This window comes from Pholcus phalangioides, unplaced genomic scaffold, assembly GCF_987345545.1.
Source record: "Pholcus phalangioides strain wild (caught in Gottingen) unplaced genomic scaffold, Ppha-v1.0 ptg000010l_1, whole genome shotgun sequence".
Lineage (NCBI taxonomy): Eukaryota > Metazoa > Arthropoda > Arachnida > Araneae > Pholcidae > Pholcus > Pholcus phalangioides.
In genome coordinates, this window is record NW_028301603.1 from 17,968,613 (window position 1) to 17,989,532 (window position 20,920).

Below are 20,920 nucleotides of genomic sequence, written 5' to 3' on the forward strand. Positions count from 1 at the left end.
ATGAAGCAACCATTTAAAATGTTTTTGTCAAATGAAAAAATTGTTTTTGCCAGATGTCACATTTTCATTGATGGTGATTTCATAAAACAGGATGAGCTGACTCAATGGAGTACAGAATTTCGGATGACGGGTATATTATGGGGAGGGGGCACTGTTTATATCTTCTTTCCATAATCCCTAACCATCAGTTCAGGGATTATTAATTAGGCGGTAGAACAGCCTGTTTATTTCTTGACAGGGAACCTGAGCTTTTCTTCTCACAAGGATAAAAAAAAATGGTACCTTCTTTTCTTGGGAATATATATGGAGGCACTGTTTATATCGCCTTTCCCCATAATCTATGGCACACGAAAGGAGAATTACAGTGTAAACAGGTTTAAAAAATCCCTATTCCCTGTAAAAAAAAATCTTCTTTGCTAATTAAATGAATCAATTAATCGAGGTTCTAGTGCAGTGTTTCCAACCAACAGGTCCCAACATCATTCATACCAGGCCTCCAATAACTGGCCCATTTTCTATCCCCTCCCCATTCATTTCCCCTTATTTGTGTTTGTCCACTTATATGCAAAATGACTACACACATCCAAGTAAACCATTTTCTAAAAATCAGTACATTTGTTTAGCATCTAAATCACATTTGATTTTAACAATTACATTTATCTGTTCATTAGGAATTTATATATTTGCACTAGCTGCTAAGAAAAGCTATATACTAGTTTGCTAAAAATTAAAGTTAGTTTGTATACAAACTGCCATAAAAACAGAGTAAGAAAATTTTACCTTTTCCAAAACTGCAGGAAATCCCTTTCTGTCTGCTGTGAAAGGCATTTGGTGGACTAGACCGACATTTTCTGTCATACAGGAAACCATATCCAAGAGAGTATCTTCTTTCACTACAAATATAATATTCATATGATTTTATACATACAAATTCATAAAACATTAAGCCTAAAGTTTATCACATCTTAGAATATTTGCAGATAATCAGCTTAATACACCACTATGATCAAATATTGATACTGTCAGAGAGAATCTGAAAATCATTATTTTCGAGTTTTCCCCTTTTAACATATTGTCAACAGGTTAAGACATTTTTCTTCTGCCGAATGTTGATGATAGATATGGAAAAGTTGTTTTTATGTTTCTTAAGCAGAGAAGACTAAACTCAGTCAGGTGATCAGCTCACTTTACATTGCAAACCGATACAATGGAGTACAGAGAATTTCCGATTACAGGTGTTTTTCAAGATGGGAAAGCTTTTTTTAATCATCTTGCAAAAACACATTTTGGCTTTATAAACTTAGAGATATCTCACAATACAAGTATCAAGTACACCAATGCCTCCTCCACAAGTTCTAGTATATGAGCATTTGTGTTGTCTGACAAGCATGATCACAACTAGGACAACAGTTCTTTTTTCCTTTTACTGTGGGCAAGAGTCTCATATGTTTTCATAGAACGACAATCGTATACAATGACTCTCCCAATATAACGTCCGTTTTCGATGGGACAAAGGAGGTCATTATATTGATTGTTGACTATATAAAGGTAAGTCAAAATGAATGCAGGGATTTCAAAGCTTTACTATGCAAAATGCAATTATTGTATTTATTCAAAAGATACACCTTGTAAAAGGTAATATACACAAGTTGTGAATGGCAGTTTGTAACTTTATATTAAAAATATATATATATATATATGACAACCCACTGCATAGATTTTATCTCTCATAAAATTCAATTTTTTTCCTTTTTTCTTAAAATCATTTTTTTTTTGTACATATAACAGCGTGGAGGTTCATTGAAAATCACTGGTATGTGCCTCCAGGTCCAAAGACCATGACTAATTTGAAAGCCTGCATCACAGCTGCTATCACCAGCATCGATACAGACATGCTACACAAGGTCTGGCAAGAATTACATTACAGACTTGATGTATGCCATGTAACAAAAGGAGCTCATATTGAACAATTGTGAGGACTACATTCAAAACTTGATATTACCTCTATACATGTATCTTTTGAATAAATACATTAATTACATTTTTCATAGTGAAGCTTTGAAATCCTGGCATTCATTTTGACTTACCCTGTATATATATATATATATATATATATATATATATATATATATCAAATTTATTTTGTGTTTGTATTCTCTACACAAATCTATAATTTTGGGCAGATTGTCACCATTCACCAGATAGAGTGATCAATGAGAGATCCATCAAAACCACTGGCCTGGGATACCTGCCCAAGATGTAGAGCCCTGAACATTCCCTCTCAAACCTGTTCCTGGGAGTCAGGTGACCGAGAATTAGTGAAAATTGGATAAAATTTTCTGCGATTGAAACTTGTTTCAGAATAAATAAATAAATAAATAGCCTGCATTGCCAGTTAGAGTGAAAAAAAAAAAAAAAAAAAACCCTTTCGTACATATCCTTTATGCTATACAGGCAGAAAATTATGTTGGTACTAGCAATATAAATACTGAACTTACTTCTGATACCACTATCTGAGACTAGAATGAGATCATATTTTGCAGCTTCATATCCTGGATTCATGTTATTGATTTTAGGGTTCACTCCAACTTTAGAACCACCTGCGATAAATGTGATAATGAAGATAACTTTACTGTAAGATAACAAGGCAGACAAAAAATATAGCGCAGTTCACCAATTAATTTTTTTGATACTGTAAATGAACATGGTAGAAATCTACAGAAACTACAGACATTTCATCTTAGTTGTGACAGGTATGTCCAAGGTGTTTCATGAGTTAATTTCAAAAATTGGGGGGCAGTAAAACGACGTCCTAAACACCTAATGTTGTAACAAACTGGGTTCACAAAATGCTGCAGCACATGAAGAGAGCTACAAGGGTTCTGAATGTGAAGACTTACACCAGTGTTTGCCAAAATGTGCCATATTGCATCTGGGAGATCTACAATAGAACAGGCGAATGGTAGAAGCTGCAAATACAATAGAATCTTACGGATTGGCATAGCCGAAAGTGGAGGGAGCATTGTTTTCCCTACCCTTTTTGACCAGAGAATCATATTAAATGTCTTAACACTCCCTGGAGTATTTAAGAGTACTCAATGACGGAAGACTATTTTTCAAATTATTGTAAGGTATCTTTGAAATGCTGTAAACTGCATATATATTACAGTAGTCTGTGTAACTTAATACTATATTCATTTGATCATTTATTGCATAGTGCAATTTTCAAAACTACATTTGCATTAACCTGATTTATACTATATTTTTGAGATTTCATTTAACATCAAAAACCTGCAATGTCAGGGTTATCTGAGTTCCAATAATCAAGGTTCTACGGTACACATTTATTTTGAACAGGTTATGTGTAGTCTAAAAAGCTTAAATGGAATTTAAAACAGGAAACTACATCTCACCAATAAACATTCTGGCATCTACTTCCGGATATTTTTCCATTTTTTTCTTTACTAACATTATAACAGGATCACTTTCATCTTCGATGCAAAACAATAATTCGAACTACAAATGAAATGATAGAAAAACAAAGTCAATATTAAATTGCAAAATCAGAAAAATACAAAAAAAAGCACTAAAAACAAATATTTACAGTTTGCTGTATGATTATGTGTATGATTATTTGCTGTATGTATTTGATTCAAGAAAAATTAAATTGAAAGAGCTTCTTGCAACAAAATGCTGCCATCATAGGAAGAGTAAATTTTATTCTCAATGTAATGGTTAACATCAGCATTGGGATGGTGGCACCTTATACCATTGATGACTCTTCAAATCAGGAAACTCTTTCAATTGAGGTTGGCCATGAAAACCTCATCAGTTATCAAATTAAAGAAAAACAGTGTTTCCGTATCTCATTCATTTGCTATGTATTTCAGCATATAGTTTTTCATTAATTCACTTCCAGGGCCCCTAGATAAGGGAAGGCTAGCAGGTTTGGTGGTGAATTCCTACTTTGGCTTTCTCAGGGCTTGACAAATTCTAGGCCCCAAAGCATAATGTTTCGCATAATAGTGTTTTCTTAAAATTCTTCCAGATTGTTCTGTGATGCAAGCCACAGGTTTCAGAATATTCTGCATCGATGATTTCAGGCACCAGGTCGCCATGGCAAAGAAAAAAATTTATATTGGCACCTGAATTTTTTTTTTTGTGTGTGTGAGATTACTAGCTCGGGCTAAAGAAATACATTTAGCTCCAAAAATATTTGATCTGTGATTAGATTTTTTCTCGATTAGTTCATTCAAAATTACAGGGAGGGTGCCAGAAGGCATGCTTGCACTGGGTGATTGTTTCTAATTGAATTTCATTCACACTTCTGCATAATTATATATATTTTTTAATTACATCTTTTAAGTTATTAATAACAGGGCATGACAAATCCCAGGCAGCCACGACGACTGAGGTTTGGTATTGGCACCTAAATTTTTTTATACATGAGTGCTAAATTAGCTAAATCAGAGGACAACACAAAATTTTTGAAATTCATATCAGCATATCTATCATACTGAAGGTGGTAAATATTTTCTGGAAAAGAGAAATATTTTTTTTGCATTTGTGAAATCTTGTTTATACAGGTATCCTTCGCTTTACGCAATTTTGCTATAACATATTTTGAAAAGTTGATATCAGAAATTTTGACCCCTAAAATTTAGTGTCATTTGATTTTAGTCCTAAAAATGGGTGCCCAAATTAGAGGTATGACAATTAAAATGTCAAAATTCGCTAGATTTGTTGATGTAATTAAGACATATATGGAAGAAATGCTCAAATCCATCTCATAGCTGCCAACTTTGGAGAATGAAAATTCGGGAAGTTTTCATGTGGATCCAAATCCTGTATGAAAATAAATGTAAAAGGGATCTTTTAAAACATTTTAGGGATTTTTTCATAGTGCATGGTCGCTCATTTTGGTTCGAACAACCCACGGTTCTCTTACGAGTTGAATGGTGTCACTATCCCGGATGCAACTAGAGTCACCGATTTGGGAATTCTCATTGACGAGCGACTTAAGTTTTCTGAACATTGTTCAGCGGTTGTCAAAAAATCGAATAGAATGCTTGGTCTCATTTTCAAAAAGGTCTCTTCGCGTTCTCCTAAAGTCATTCTTCCTCTTTTTCGAGGCTTAGTTCGTCCTGGACTGGAGTATGCTGTAAGGTTTTGGAGACCATACCTACAGAGGGACATAGACTTGGTTGAAGGGGTGCAGAGAAGAGCTACGCGTGTCCTTATTGGCACACAGGGCTTGAGTTATGAAGAAAGACTTCATTTTTTGAATATGTTTACATTGGATGAACGCAGGTGTCGAGGAGATATGATCGAAGTGTTCAAAATTTTCAATGGGATGGATAGGATGGACCATGAACTTTTAGTACACCGCCAATCGACTGCTTTTACAAGGGGACACCAGTATCGATTGGTGAGGGACAATGCAAGGTTATGGTGTCGCAGGGAATTTTTCTCCAATAGGGTTGTTAATAAATGGAATAGCTTACCCCCGGAGGTAGTAAATTGTAACACAATTGACACGTTTAAAAAGAAATACGATAAACATGTTGGGGTAAATCGAGAAGCTATCCATTCTTAGAATAAGACAACCATAAGTAATCTTTATGGGCATCGTATAATATTTTATCATGTGTATATATTGTTTGTAATTTGTGTTAATTGCATTTTTAATTGGGTTGCTGTATTTTTGAAACATATGACAACCATATTTTTATGGGCATCTTTTTATCAGCCACCTCGTTGGGCATTTTGCCTGTTGTGGCGTTGTATTTGTATTTGTAAAAGGGAAATTTTTCCATTGCAAAAACCGTGACACAGAGCAAGCTATCGCCAATCATGGCGGACCAGTACATTAAAGTCCTTCGGTTAAATTACCTCTCAAAAATCAAACCTCACAAACCGAGAAATCTCTGTTGGACATGAAACGAAACATATATGGATAAAGCCGATACATGTGCTAGTGCAAATTTTTGATTTCGAAAGCCTGGATTGACGCTTGCGGATTGGCGAATTATGTTTTCTCCCCAAAAATGAATTTTTTTTTATTTGACAAAATGGCAACAGTTTAAAAAAAACACTTATGAAGGAGAAGTTTCTTTTTTTTGGGTAAATTCTTGGGGAATAATTTGTTTTCCTAAATGTAGGGATTTTTTTACTATCACGGGCAAAATTTGGGAGATAAAAGAATTTTTTGAGAGTCTGGGACGTAGAGTAGAAATCCGGGAGACTTGACAGATATGCCATCTCATCAGGTCTCAATAATGAGCATCTTTTGGTAACACATCGCCAATGCTATCAGACTTTAAATTGAAGAAAATGATCCCATTCAATGTATAATTTAAAGGAATACATTCAGAATTCTCTAAAATTGAATTACAAGCAGTGTCCAGGCTATTAGGCCATTGTATAAAGCATTTTCTTCTTGACGTTTTCCCACATCTGTGGCAGGCATCTTCTGAGGTTAAACAGATATAGATTTCTGCGATAAGCAAGAAAGACTTCATACATCTAGTGCCATGGGGGGGGGGGGGAGGAGTGTACTCTATATAGACTTCTGAGGCTTGATCGGCCGCAGAAAAGCCACACTAGCTGTCAGGGTCATTTCCTCTCTGACTCTCATTGGGGGCACGTCTCATTTCTCTGCAGAGCTGAAGTAATGGGACCCAAGTGGGCTGCACATTCATCATCTTTCGATTTACATTGTGGTGCTTGAATATTTCAGTAGTTCTTCTATGAAGGTAAGCATAGCAGTGTACCTTAGATGATATTAACTCAGTATTTTCAAATTTAATTTTATGACCGGTTTCCCACATGTCCTGCAATGGCTGAACTTTTCCTTCTCCCCAGGCAGCAGCTTCTCTGGTGTTCTGTTATTCTCATAGCAATGCTTCTTTTTGTCATTCCAATGTATACCTTTCCACATGAGCATGGAACCTGGTAAACACCTGTCATACAAAGCAGGTCTCTTGAATTATTTGTGGAATATAGGGTTGTGTTAAGTTTCTGGTAGGTTTGAAGATAGGCTTGATGTTGAACTTTTCTAAAACTCTCCCAATTTGATCGGTGACCTTCCGGATGCATGGTAAATTGACTTTGGCTTGGCTCAGGGTTTTAGAAAAGTTCAAGCTCATCTTCTAACCCACCAGAAATGTAGCTCAATTGCTATGCTCTGCAAAAGATTCTAGAGACCCGTTTTACATAGCAGATGTTTACCAGGTTCAATGCTCGTGTGGAAAGGTATACATTAGAACAACAAAAAGCACTGCTACGAGAATCAAAAAAAAACCGTGGACTTCATCTTACTGGTACAAATTGACAATGAAAAACAATATAAATCCCTGGCCAAACCCTCTTCCAAAGAACACACTCAAAGAGAGAAATGAAAGAAAACAAGAAATTCTTTAAAAAAAACTTTGAACTGATATAAACGATGGGAGTTTTGAAAAGTTCCAAGCCTTAATAGAAATACTCGTTTTAAAATTGCCACTGTGGGCCCCACCAAGGGTGTACCCAGGATCTGAACTAGGAGTGGGGGCAACTCACAGGACTAAATTGATACGCCTGTGCTGTGTAAATTACACTTTAATTTCTCTTCTGGGGGGGGGGGGGGTTGCCCCCCTCTGGGTATGCCCATGGGCCCCATGGTGGGAGAATCACCGGCTTGACCTCAGAGGATGCCTACCACAGATATGGGCAACATGCCAGGAAGAAAATGCCTTAGACCATGGCCTAATAACACGGAAACTGCTTGTAACTCATTGAACATCAGCCATGGAAGCCTCAGACAAAATATTTTACTCTTTTACTTTGCTCTTAGTTTTTATAAAGAGATGAAAAATGCTGCTTGTCAGTTAAGTCTCGACTGCTTTTCGTTAAAAATATCAGCCAATCATAAAAAGGCTCTTCAAGAATGAAAACATCCACATTCATTAGAATCAGTCAGAAGTAGAGAAGACAGAAGTGAAAAGTATTAAATCTATTCATATTCCATAAATTGGCAAGCTTTGCAAATTTAAATTCATTTAAAAAAAAACTTAATTTTGCTGCTGGAAGTTGGTTTTATCTTTTCTTGTCCTTCTGAAGAAAACCCTTACCATGTTAATTCATTGTTTACCCATATTAAATTCTACTCACTTTAAGCAATCATTTTGTGGAACCAATTAATCGTGAAAGCAAGGGACACCTGGTAATATGATTTGGTCAGTTCAGTGAAGATAATTCTTACCTTAGGATACCTCATCGTAAAGAATGTGTCAAGATTGCTGGAGAGGTTTTGATCTACTCCGTTCAAAGGCTTTAATATAGATACACCAGGCAATGGAACTTCTGGCAATGGTGGTTGAACTTTCTTGTGCAACTTCAACTTACTGAGAAGTAAAAAAAGATGTTTCATGTAATTATAACATAATCCAAAGAAACAGTAGAAATAAATGATGAAAGTATAATTTTAACATCACATGATTTAATATTTTATGAATATGAGTTACAAATTGGTCAGCAAGTGGAAAATAAAAAATCATTTAAACACCCCCCCCCCCCAGAAATTTATTTTTTCGATACATAACTTGTTTGAAACACAACCAACACTTCCGGAATATTAACCATTTCAAGTAATATATGAATCAAGACTAACAAAAGCAAATGTGAATGACTACTTCAAGTTCGTTATCTGAATGGAGACCTGTCAGTTAAGGGGCAAAAAAGGAAAAGAACGACAGCACATTCCCTTCAGCAGGCACCTTCAACCCATTAGCATAGCACACACCACATTTGATATTTAATTGAGGCCTGCAGGCCACTATGCCATTCTACATACATCACCAACGAGCTTTATTTAAGGTACTGTCATATTTTTTGCAAAATGCAAAAGAAAATCTTAGAATGTGAAAGTAGTAGTAGCCACTTTCGCAAAAATGCATACAGGAGGTATGGAATGAGTAGACATCCAACCATCAATCATTAGCATTGTAGTATTTTGCTAAAGTCCCCCCCCCCCCCCCATTTTCGCTTTTTTGCTAAAGGAATTTTTTATCTAGCTTAAACCCTGCCACAAGTACAATGCAGCCCATGCGATGGAGATTCCTACTATACAGATACTATTCAGCTAACAGAAGCTAGCATAGGAATGTGTCTTTGGGTTAAAATATGCAACTTAAAAATTATAATGATCAAAGTAAAGAACATGTTACTGGAAACTAACAAAAAATTGACAAAGCAATCTTGTTCAATACGAAAAACAAAATTTAGGTTCAATAAAAATTCTAAATTTTTCAGAATCATATATCCTACACATGAGCAGAGATAGACTTCAAGGGCTATGTATGGAGCAATCTGTCTTCCATACTAGCTAAAGTCTAGTGTTTATATAAATATTAGGGCTGGTTCGATTAATAGGACTGGTTAATCGCCACAATTGTTAATTGCAGTTAAAAATTTTAGTTCAGTTGATTGACTTGATAAATCAGATTAAAATTCTTATGAAAAGTTCATAATTTATTTTGAAGGATTTGATGAAACCAATTGGATGTCTTCAAATTATATTCCTAGATGTAACATTTTAGAAAAGTGATTATATTAAAAAATATTTAATCAATATTTTGACAAAATTTTTTACATGGATAAAAGTGATCATAGAAGTGATTCAACAGAAATAGAACATATTTGTTCACGCATATAGACCTAGGTTTTTAAAATAGTGGAAATTGAGAAAAAACCTTGTCCAATAATGATTACAGTAAGCAAACACTTTCCATTGGTATTTTTTCTCAGGTAGTCTTTTGTTTTGTAATATCAATGCTCTTTTTATCAGTACATGTCTGACAACAAAACATGATCACTTATATATATTTCAGCAGTTGCAACAGCATCACTCTTTCATTTTGTGAAACTGCTTCATTATCACAAATATCAGTGCTGTCCATTTTATGCAGGAAATTAGTTGTTATAAAATGTGCAAAAAATCTCAAAGAAAAAAACTCTGGAGTATTGAAAAACACAACCTAACTCGAAAAAAAAAAAAATCTGTTTTTTATTTCACAACAGGGGAAAATTTATTTTTCTTAGCAATAGAAGATCGCAAAAGATTATGAGAAAGGAGCAAAAAGCTGTTTTGGTATCCCTAATCTTGCACACGTGAACAGGATTTTAAAATCTGGTTTTTAGAAATGTTCCTGGGGTCAGATTTTGGACACATTCAGTAATGGTATCTGATTAAGAAACAATTTACAAAGCTTCAGTTGCAATTTTTCCGCGGTTAAAGCTGGTCTTTTTTCTTATTGTTCCTGGACTACTACTGAAGCTCAATTATTTGAGTTATTCAAACTTGCTTTGCATAAACAATAATAGGCAAAAAGAACCACAAAAAAATAACTAGCATTTATTTTTCCAATTTATGTAGGCCTACATAAAGCAAAGGTAACTTATACCACCAGTCTAAAGATTGAAATAAATATTATCAATCTATGGAACTGATGGCATTAATATGAATGTGAAATCGCCTATAAAACATGTAGCCTAACTCAGAAACCTGTTCTAGCGACTGGAATTGTCTAAAATTAATGTCTATCTATTTCATTTCTGCAGTCAGGACCTTCAACTTCAATGTGAGCATTCAGAATGCCCATGAAGGAGTTAAAGACATTTGAGATTCATAAGTTAATACTTGATATAACAAAATACTACATAAGTTTATATAGATAATTAAAAATGATGAATAAATAGGGGACATATGATGAAATTATGAGAGCCTAGGCAAATGCCCCATTCTTGTCAGGGTGGAAATCAGGCCTGCCTTGTTCAGTAACTATGCAGTCTAAACATTCAATGAATCAGAGCTTGACAAATTGAAAAAAATACTTAGGCATAAGTCAAATTTCTTAGGAGTCGAGCCTAGTTTCTGCTCAAAAAATAAGGTTTTCTTCCAACAAAATGGGACTCAATAGAGAACAGTAAAAAAAAAATTAAATAAAGAGGGTTTTACAATGGTTAATACCAAAAATACCATAAAGAATGTCTTCCAGGGAAAAAAAAGAACATTGAAGGAAGTAAAGGATTTAGATTACAAAAAAATTTGTGACAATTCCTGTTTGAAAATTCTTTATAGGGGTACTTTGCTGAAATTGGTGCTTGTTATAAGCAGGGTTGTTTGGTTTTAACCAAGTGGTAAGAATGTAATTAAAAAATCAAATCCAAGTGGCCTAAATATAATTTTTCCCTTGAAAAATATCATATTGGTTCATTATTAGCCAAAAATTTTTTTTCATTCTTACCACATTTTATATTCTTGGGGACATTCTGATATCTTTAAATGGTATAAGTGGTTTTTTCCAAAAAGTCCCATAAAAGTGACATAAATGTATATATTTTTTTCATATAAAGTATGTTATTTAAAGTTGATATACAGAAGCCAAAATTTCTTATTCTTACCACATTTTCTAACTTTTGGCTATATTCTGATGCTCTATATATCTTTAGCAAATTCATGAATAGGCTAAGGGTTGCATTACACATCTAAATGTAATAATGATTACCTCACAGGGTATTTTTTTGTTTTTATTTTCCTTCAAAAAGAAGCAGCAACAATAGTGACACCATCAGGTGGTCTTATAATCCAATAATGACACCAGCTGTCCCTAAAAGACAAAGACCCCCCCCCCCCATGTACTAGTAGTTGCATTATTCCAGACATTTTCATTTTCTTTCCTATAAGAAGTAACACATCTCACACTCTCTGCATCAATCACCCAGTCTTAAAATATTTTTTTAATACTTTCACCATTAAGCCCAGTTAATCAAGGTTCTACTGTATAGTAGCAACAGATTTACAAAAAATAATCAGCTATATACAGGGTGATTATAATTTAAAGTTTTGATTCCAAAACACTACAATAAGAACCACTGATCACAATGACTTGAAAATTTACATGGATACTCCTGAAGCAATGAAAATTTCTTTGGCAAAAGAAAAGAAAAAAAAAGTGTAAAATGTGCAAGTAGATGATGCTGTACTTGGCCAGCAGGATAATACCATTTTGTGTAACCACATCATTTTGGATTTCAACAACATCAGTATGTGGATAGTACAACTTTCATCAAGATGCACATTGCAATAACAGCAAAGCAGCTGCTGAAGAACCATTTTGACAATAACAGGATGGCATGACACCTGACCTTACAACTTCTGGCTGTCGGGGGGGGGGGGGTACCTCAAAATGTTATGAACAGTGGTCAAATTGCGAACTCTGGTGAATTGCAAGAACATCCACATCATGACCATGGCATAAGCTGATCTGTTGTTGAACAAGCATTTCTGTGCTTTCACCTTATAGCCAGAGCATCTTGGACAACATATTTAACATTTCTTATGTAAGTTGTAGTTTTATTTGTTCAATTACTTCATTTTTATAATGTTTCCATGAATTATGAAACTGCGCTATACTAATTAAGTTATCATTTTGTCCTGACTGGCTGTCATTTCCATTTTGCGAGCAAATTTCCCACGTGTTGAATGAGTACACTGCCATTAACTTTACATTTTTGAATATTTTTCCCCCTTTGCCATTCAAAATTCCATTGCTTCAGGAATATTCATGTAAATGTTTGAAGTCATTCTGACAATGGTTCTTTTTTTAAAGTGTTTTGAAATCAGAACTTTAATTATAATCACCCTGTTTATATCGTAAATCATTGCTAATTAATCTGCATTATTTATGCTTCATTAAATACATTATATTTGCCTAATTTTTATCATAGTTTTTGCAAAATAGCTTACTAATTAAGCATACTGAAGGTAACTGGATAAAAAACCTTTATATTATATGGTTAATAATATTAAGAATTTTCAAACACAAAGTAATTCATTGAGTTAAGCAAAAAAATAACTAAATTGCAAAAAGATTTTTGTCAAAATGCAAGAAATATATGTAGATTAATATAGAAATGGTGTTAATTATATTAATAAACATTTTATTTTAATTAATAGAAGTTTGAATGATTTTTCAGAAATTTTGTTTTTAATGTTAATGCTATTTTAAACCAAAAAAACACTGTTTTGGTTTTTTTACCAACCCTGGTTATAAGCAGGGTTGGCAGGTTTTTGACAGTTTAAACTGTCACGTCAAAAACCTCACAAATATTGCTTTTCAGAATACAGAATAAAAATTCCCAATGGAAATGCACACGTTAATTGCATGCAATGTTTAAAGTGACCATGTTATACAAAGAATAAATATTTAATATGATTCTAAAATAATTTTCTACTCTCTACAGATTTTGGACAAAATATATATGGTGTTTTTTTTCTTATAAAATATACATTTGAATAAAGCATAGCATAAACACTGGAAGGAAAACTATGGAATGATTTGACATTCTCTGATTCAAGATGATTCTTGACCTTCCAAAATATCTTCAACTGCTCATATCTGTGCATTGATATAAACCATCTGCTGTACTCTTTTTTACAACAGATAAGTGTATAAAAAAGTTTATTACATCATATATTTAATGTTGATTTCTGTCATTATTAAATTATCTAGATAATCACTGAGATACTCTTATTGTGCATAACTTTGAAATATATCTAGCGATCAAAATAATAAATTGTAGAACTAAAATATCATTTAATTTGGCAATGCTAGCAGCTTGTACATGAAGCTTAAGAAACTCCTGTAACTTATGCTTAGTCAAACTTAGTTATTCTTACTTCTGCACTATGATATGGTATATTCACTAGCATTTATAATGCAATGGGTTACCCAATTGAAGCTGTATTTAATTTTAAATGTGCAAACCATGGGGGTATCAAGTCCTATCAGCTCTACTTTGGTTGGAAATACTCTTTAAAACTGTGAATTTATACACCCTGAGCTCTCAGAAAATTTTAATGAAAGTAAATGAGTTTAATTAATATATTAACAAATTCTGTGTGAGAATTTTTACAAGGAATAAAATTTTGGGCAGATCAGAAAATTTAAAATATCAAGATTCTCAGTAATTATAATTCTGAATGTAAAACCCTTTAACCTACATAAAAGTAAGTGTTGTTATTTACCATATCTATCAGGTTAAAAAAAAACTATTTGACATCATTGACAGTTTTAATACCAAGTTATTTTCTGGGGTCAAAAACCTAACCCTGATGCCCTATCATACATATTTTTAATAAACATCTCTATCCCGCTTAGCAAATTGAACACAAGTTAAGATAAGCTTAGATAAATAAACCATAAAATTATATTTTATATGTTCTACACTCTTATGTTGAAAAATTCAAAATCACAAATTATAATTTTGTTTTAATTTTGTAAATAAGTTAGTAATAATGTAATAATAAAGTAATAAATTAATGTTTGAAAATAAAACATTGTAATATCAAAAAAAGTAAGTTTTTCATCATGTTATATACCTATTGTGTTCAAAACATTATCAAAAGGCATATTTAGGTTTTAGATGGTTTTCGACAGTTTAAACCAGTTTTTGTGTGACGTGTGTCACGTCAAAAACCCAATCTTGGTTATTAGTGATCGAAATAACACAAATAATATATAATTCACAGGACATGGGATAACTTTGTAATCATATGTGAAAATGTGTAATATATATTTGTTGAAAGTGTGACCAAATATGCAACAAATATAGTGTCATCATTATTGTGCCTTAAAGCTCTTTGCCTATTTCAGCTTATGTGAGGCTCTTTCGAAAGCTGGTGGAATGGGAAATTTTTTCTTCCAAATTTGACAGATTAGCTAGAAGGGCCTTTGCAAATTGGTGAATTAAAATTTTGGCAACAATTCAATTTTACACTTCGCCAATCTTTCAGCGCTTGTATATAGCTCGCTATTAAAACCAGATATTTCAATGAAATTAGCATTATCTTATCCCAGAACAAAGCAGGAATTAGGGGACCCCTGGGACAAGGGTCAGATGTTTGGTTAGTGAATATATTTTGCACAAATTTTTGATCGCAAAATCATGGAGCCCCACAATTACCCATTTATCATATTTCAACATGCAGAAGGAACTAATTTTTTTCCCCAAAATTTGAGAGTTTGTTATACATAGATAGTATAATAGTATAGATAAGTTTTCCTCACTAAATTTTAAGCCCAAAAAAATCTGAGGGGGGGGGGAAGGTCAGGGTCCTCATACACATTAAAATATGGTAATTCAGATTTTGTGATTGCTAAAACAAGGGAAGTCCTTAGAGAGCTTAGGGGAGGGGAGGTCCATGAGCTGAGAAAGTGATAAATAGAAACCTATTGTTAGTACATTTAACTGTAATGGGATCCACCTCTGGGACAATGAGCTCATATCACATAAGCAACAGATCCATGGCCATTTTATTGGTAAAAAAATTTTCATGGATCTCAGTTAAAAAAACCTGTTACAGCAGCCAGGCACAAAAGTGTATTTTTAAAACCCTAAAACGCCTTGGGACTTTATATCGAGTGTCCGATTTAATTTTTTTAAATCAAATACTCAACATATACAGTTACTTTCCTGATACGAAGACATAAGCATTGATTTCATACACAAATGGGAGATACTTTTATTTCAAATATGCACATTACAAGTCTACATACACTATAAAAAAATCTAACAAATATGCACAATTTATGCATTAGGCCCTATTAAATAATTTAATATTTTGTGTGCCCTTCAATAGAGATAATTGCTGTATTGGAGATAGGTTGATTACTCTAATACCTGCAATCTCTTGGGCATTGATCAAACCAAATTTTCGGTGACATCTGGCATTATTTTAATCCATGCTTTCATCAATGCCTGTATGAAGCATTTGTTGTTTGGGAATACTGTTATCTCAAACTCTTCTTTCAAGTCTGATGACTGGGGAGGTGAATGAAAAGCTGTTTAGGTTACTTTTTACCATTCCTTTACAATCCGTGCAGAATACTTCGGATCACTGTCCTGCCGAAGATCTGTGTGTTTTCAAGTCCAAATACATCAACTTATGCTTGTAAATTTTCTTGCAATATCTTCAGGTATTATAGGCTGTCCACACCTTTAATGAAGACTAATTTTTCTACACTAGCCATAGACACAGATCCCAATTCATTACTGTAGGTTATGCACATCATGCTTCACTGTGGTGGTCAGGTTTTTATAATCTTTTGCTGCCATTTTTCTTTTCGCTACCATAGCTTCTGAAGAACTCTGAAGCCTTTCGAATGAACTGCTTCTCAAAGTCTTTTTTATTCTCCGATTTGCAGTAGGATATCAAAGGCAAGATTGAAGAAGTCTTATTCAAGATGTACAGTTTACCCGGTGATTACTGTAATGTACTGTGACAATTTAGAAGAAAATAATTTTGTACTAAATTTTTTTTCTAAGAATCACTTGTGCATTAGTCATTTAGAGAGCTCTAGGACAACCACTAATGGTTGTAACAATGAAGCAATTTTCCATAACAGTTTTGGAAATCTCACTCCAAGGTTTATTTTCACTGCAAATTTCTGATTTTGATTGAAATATCAGTAGAATGGATTTTCTTGAATCTATTTCAATACAAAACACTAATAAACAGTACCTTGTACTAAAAGGACTAGTATAAAAGTTTTATTTTGACCTCCTTGCTTATCATATTCACAGGCACATGTGAAATAACAAGAATGCAACTGCTGTATGCAGACTTTTGGATGTGTCTTTTTAAACATTTGCATACAATCATGAATCCATAACATTTTTTCATAAAACTGGTACATTATAGTTTTGTTCTCTTGAAGTGCAAGTTTGCCAAAACAGTATTATAGTTCTAGCATCAATAATGTTAGAATATTAGTATTCTGAAAGATATATGCAAACTTTTGTGACTAACTGTACTGCCTATTCATTCCCAGCAATTTGACCCCCTTGATTTGAATGATGAGTCCAGTTCACCATGAAATTGTCTGAGAAATTCTGCCTGAAAATAAAGTCCAGTTCAAGGGGTTAACCGTTGTTTTTGGTAATCCATAATCCTTTTTGCCCATCCTATCATTACGTCATAGGCATTATAATGGTAGAATGAGTCAACTCTTCATTGAAAAACCTCTGGATTGTATAACTACTTGCCATGTTTTGATATGGACCCAATAAGTTTGTCCATGGGCAGTTGACATTTTTCATTCTTTTTTCACACAATTTAAAAACCAATGAATTTATATAATTTCTGGCTTTGACTCGTCTATAGAACATATAGTTTTTATAATTGCATTTTTAATTGGGAGCTGCTGTATTTTAAAAATATACTACACCCATATTTGTTATGGGCATCTTTTCCTCAGCCACATCATTGGCCATTTTGCCTCTTGTGGCCTTATTTGTATTTGAACTCAATCCACAAATGCTTGATGATATTCAAGTTATAGGCTCTGACATAACCACCCATAAAACTCTCATTTTGTTGCCTTTCAGGTAATGCCTAATAACTTTTGAGTTATATTTATCATTATTGCCTTGCTGAAATATCAGTAATAGCAACACGAGTCACATCGTTATAGATGACGTGGTTATGGGATATATCTTTAGCAGAAAAACATTCCTACTTCCACTTTTGTGTTTAACAGTAATAACCAAAAACAACTTAGTAATTACCTTATAAATACCCACAGGAACCTGTAATACCCCTCATATGAATATTATACATATCAACTATATGCACCTTGAATGGTTTCTCTTGTTAATGAGGAAGATAGGCATAATTCTCCCTCTCTCTTGTTCTTCTGTAATTAAACAATTTTTTCTTTCCACTTGAGTAGACGACCAAATAAGCTCATAATGTCCAGCCAACAATTTGCGAATGATACTCCTGCATTCAGTCCGTGTTTTGAATTGAATTCATTAAGTTTTTCACCTAGTGGACATTTTGAGATTCTCTCTTTGCTACATCTATCCTATATGTGGTCTTCTTCAGCCATATATTGGAAGGAAATTACTCTTTCCAAGTTATTGAACACAGTTCCACGAACTTGTGAACTGTATTAATTCAATTACTTCTATATTTGATTAAACTATATTGATCAAAACACTTTCGATCCACTCAAAACAAAAATTAGACAATAAAAGCTCACTAATCTTAAACAAATTTCAGCTACAGGTGTCAATAAATATCCCCCTTTTGCATTACATGTCAAAGTGGTCAGAGCAGTGCATGCAAATGAGTGCTTTATCTATAGGATAGATTCCTTTTGTCAAAAGACTTGAGCGCTACTGCACCATCTGATTTCCATACTCTTTTGAGGTTCACTGTAACCTCATAAAATAAGAGTACATGCATAGAAAATCTGAAGTTTTCAAAAATGTTTTTTTATTATTTCTTTCTTCTAGTCTATATTTCCATGGAACATTTCACTCTTGAATAGGTATGCCAGATGTGTTTCTGTACCTAACAGTATGAGTGCATATCTAAGGTTGTGCATGAATGCTTTTAATGCTGTCTGACCATCTTTTAAACTATAAGTGACGTGCAACATGATTGAATATATGCACCGTTACAGACCAATCAATTATGTTGCCAGTGAGATTTGAAGGAGGTCCTCATGATGAGAATCCCTCACTATGACCACACAGCAGCCAGAATTTTTTTCTTTTCCATTGTATCTGTAAATTTATCAATGTTTGATTCAAACCAAGAGAGTCAGTTTACCAGCCCCCAATTTAACTAAAGAGGGGTTCTGGGCAAACCAGAAGTTAGTGGATCTCTTGGATTAAGGTCAGATGTTTGGTCTAGACCAACGGTTCTCAACCAGCACTCTGTGTGCACTCCCCATTATACTTTTAAATAAAAATAAATCAGTAATTTTGATGAATAAATAAAAAAATAGACCTACGAGGCTCCGCAGTAGAAATTATAGACCTGAAAGGGCTCAACGAGTCCAAAAGGTTGCGAACCACTGGTCTAGACAAATCCCAGGTGACTAGAAAATCGGTAGTGGCACTTTAAATTTTCTGATTTCATTGTGCAATATATTTTAACATGGGAAAAGTAAAAGAAAACGTTATTTAGGGCAGTTTTCCTGGAGGAAAATACCATGCTTAGCTCATAATAAATTGGACTGGTGCCCAAATGTTTTTTCGATTTGCAAAGTCCTGTGTTTGATTAGTCAGTGAATGTATGTAGTTAAAATTTTGAGTCCCTGAAACTCATGGGTACCAATTAGATGTTATGATTAATGTTATGGGGGGGGGGGGTCTATGAGCTAAATAACAATCAACCTATCATAAATCATTTTGTGAAGGGGTTCATGGCCATTTATTGGCAAAAAAAGGTCCTTAGGCATCAAAAAGTCAAAAACACCATGTGTTTCTACCTTTTTTTTTATCCCCGGTAATTGGTAATCCGTGTGATCACACCTCCCCCCCCCTCCAACATTACCCCGGGTAACCGGGGATCATTAACCTCAACCCCTCCCCCCCCCCGTCACTCTTATAACACAATATTCAATCAAAAATCCATTCTTTATTGGCACCATCGGTTAGATAAACGAGAATTCCGGCAACAACCTATAGACACTGACAACACCCGAGCCATTTTCAGATCTCATCCATATCGGGTCATTGATTGGTGAATGTGTAAACGCCGGCACGATGATGGTGGTGCCAATACATATATCTATCTAAATATAACGTTTTCGATGCGGTGCGACATCATCACCATCCAGCCTCGCCCACATTTCACACCTTAAGCCTAAAGGCAAAAAGTTACTTGAGTAGAAATACACAGACCTCCTAACCTCGATCTGACAGGCAACCGGCGCGGCGTTAGGGAAGGTCCTTTTTTTACTCCCGTCGTCGTCGTAACGCCGGCGAAAGGTGGGTTATTCCGCGACATTGTAACAACGTAAAATAACAATTATTATCGTAAAGATCTCGGTACTTACCCGTTGAAGATCGCTATTATGTGTAGAAACCACACAAAACACCATCCACCGAAGAAAAATATTGCAAATCCAAATAGCGTATAGAAAAGTAAAACCATATTAATCTGTACAAAGCGGTGGGGAGGAGTAAAAACGAGGAGAGAGTGAGTGAGGAGACTTTTTGCCAGAGAGAGAGGAGACGCTGCGGCCTCCGCCACAAACTGAAAGAAAAACGCCGCCGCGTCGAGTGAGTGAGGAGAGTCGACTAACCCAACTTTCACAGAAAATAAACCAAGAAACGATTATCTTCGGATCGTTATACGATAATCATCATAAAACTGACTATAAGACTCCCAAATTTACGATGTTTTTCACGGTTTTACGTTTCGAGTCTCACGTACACGATATTCGTCAGAGAGATTTGTAATGAATATCGTAATATTTACGAGAATTCCACCGAAATGCAAAAAAAAAGGGAAAGTTACGATTTTTTTTTTAGTTTATTATGGTTATTAATTAATAACCGGTTCCTATCGTTGAACAGGTGAATTTTTAATGATTTATTGTGTTTTGATTGCGAGCCGAGATTGAAAGAATTTTAGTAGGGTTTTTTGTTTGAGAAGAGGCAGTAACAAATTGTGCGAGTTATTTTATGAGATAGTTCTGGAGTGATAACAAAAAGAGAGAGATAAGAGATAAATAGATATATTATGTACAGTAATTTGATTCTTTTACCTCTCCGTTTGTTCTTCTGTTTGGGAGCAAAAACGGTTATTTTACCTGTACTCTGAACATGAACCATTTTGTTTGGTTTCTTTTAAAAAACATTGTCACATTGGTAGAACTAAACCAGTTGTTTGCCGATATTAGTCTCGCCCGATCCCCACGGCGGTCTTAAGAACGTCATAAGGCCCATGGGCACAGGTCCGCAACCAGATCAGGGCCGTAACTAGGCTGGGGCAACCGGGCATTGCCCCGGGGTCCCCGAGCCAAATGGGGCCCACAGAAAGTGTACACTTATTTTGCATAATTTTCCTGTGTTTAAG

The 20,920-nt window shown here is 34.4% G+C and overlaps 1 protein-coding gene across 1 annotated transcript in view; it reads right to left on the bottom strand.

Annotated features, from left to right (window-relative positions):
- The window catches only part of GlcT (ceramide glucosyltransferase), a 35,112-nt gene extending 14,943 nt beyond the window's left edge, over nucleotides 1-20,169 (bottom strand). Inside the window, exons 1-5 of the mRNA XM_089237768.1 lie at nucleotides 19,896-20,169; nucleotides 8,243-8,384; nucleotides 3,414-3,516; nucleotides 2,499-2,600; nucleotides 781-893 (exon numbers count right to left, since the gene is read on the bottom strand). Coding sequence (XP_089093894.1) covers nucleotides 781-893; nucleotides 2,499-2,600; nucleotides 3,414-3,516; nucleotides 8,243-8,384; nucleotides 19,896-19,993 — 558 coding nt within the window. The 5' untranslated portion in view covers nucleotides 19,994-20,169. The remainder of the gene's footprint in view (nucleotides 1-780; nucleotides 894-2,498; nucleotides 2,601-3,413; nucleotides 3,517-8,242; nucleotides 8,385-19,895) is intronic.
- Nucleotides 20,170-20,920: the final 751 nt, after the last annotated feature.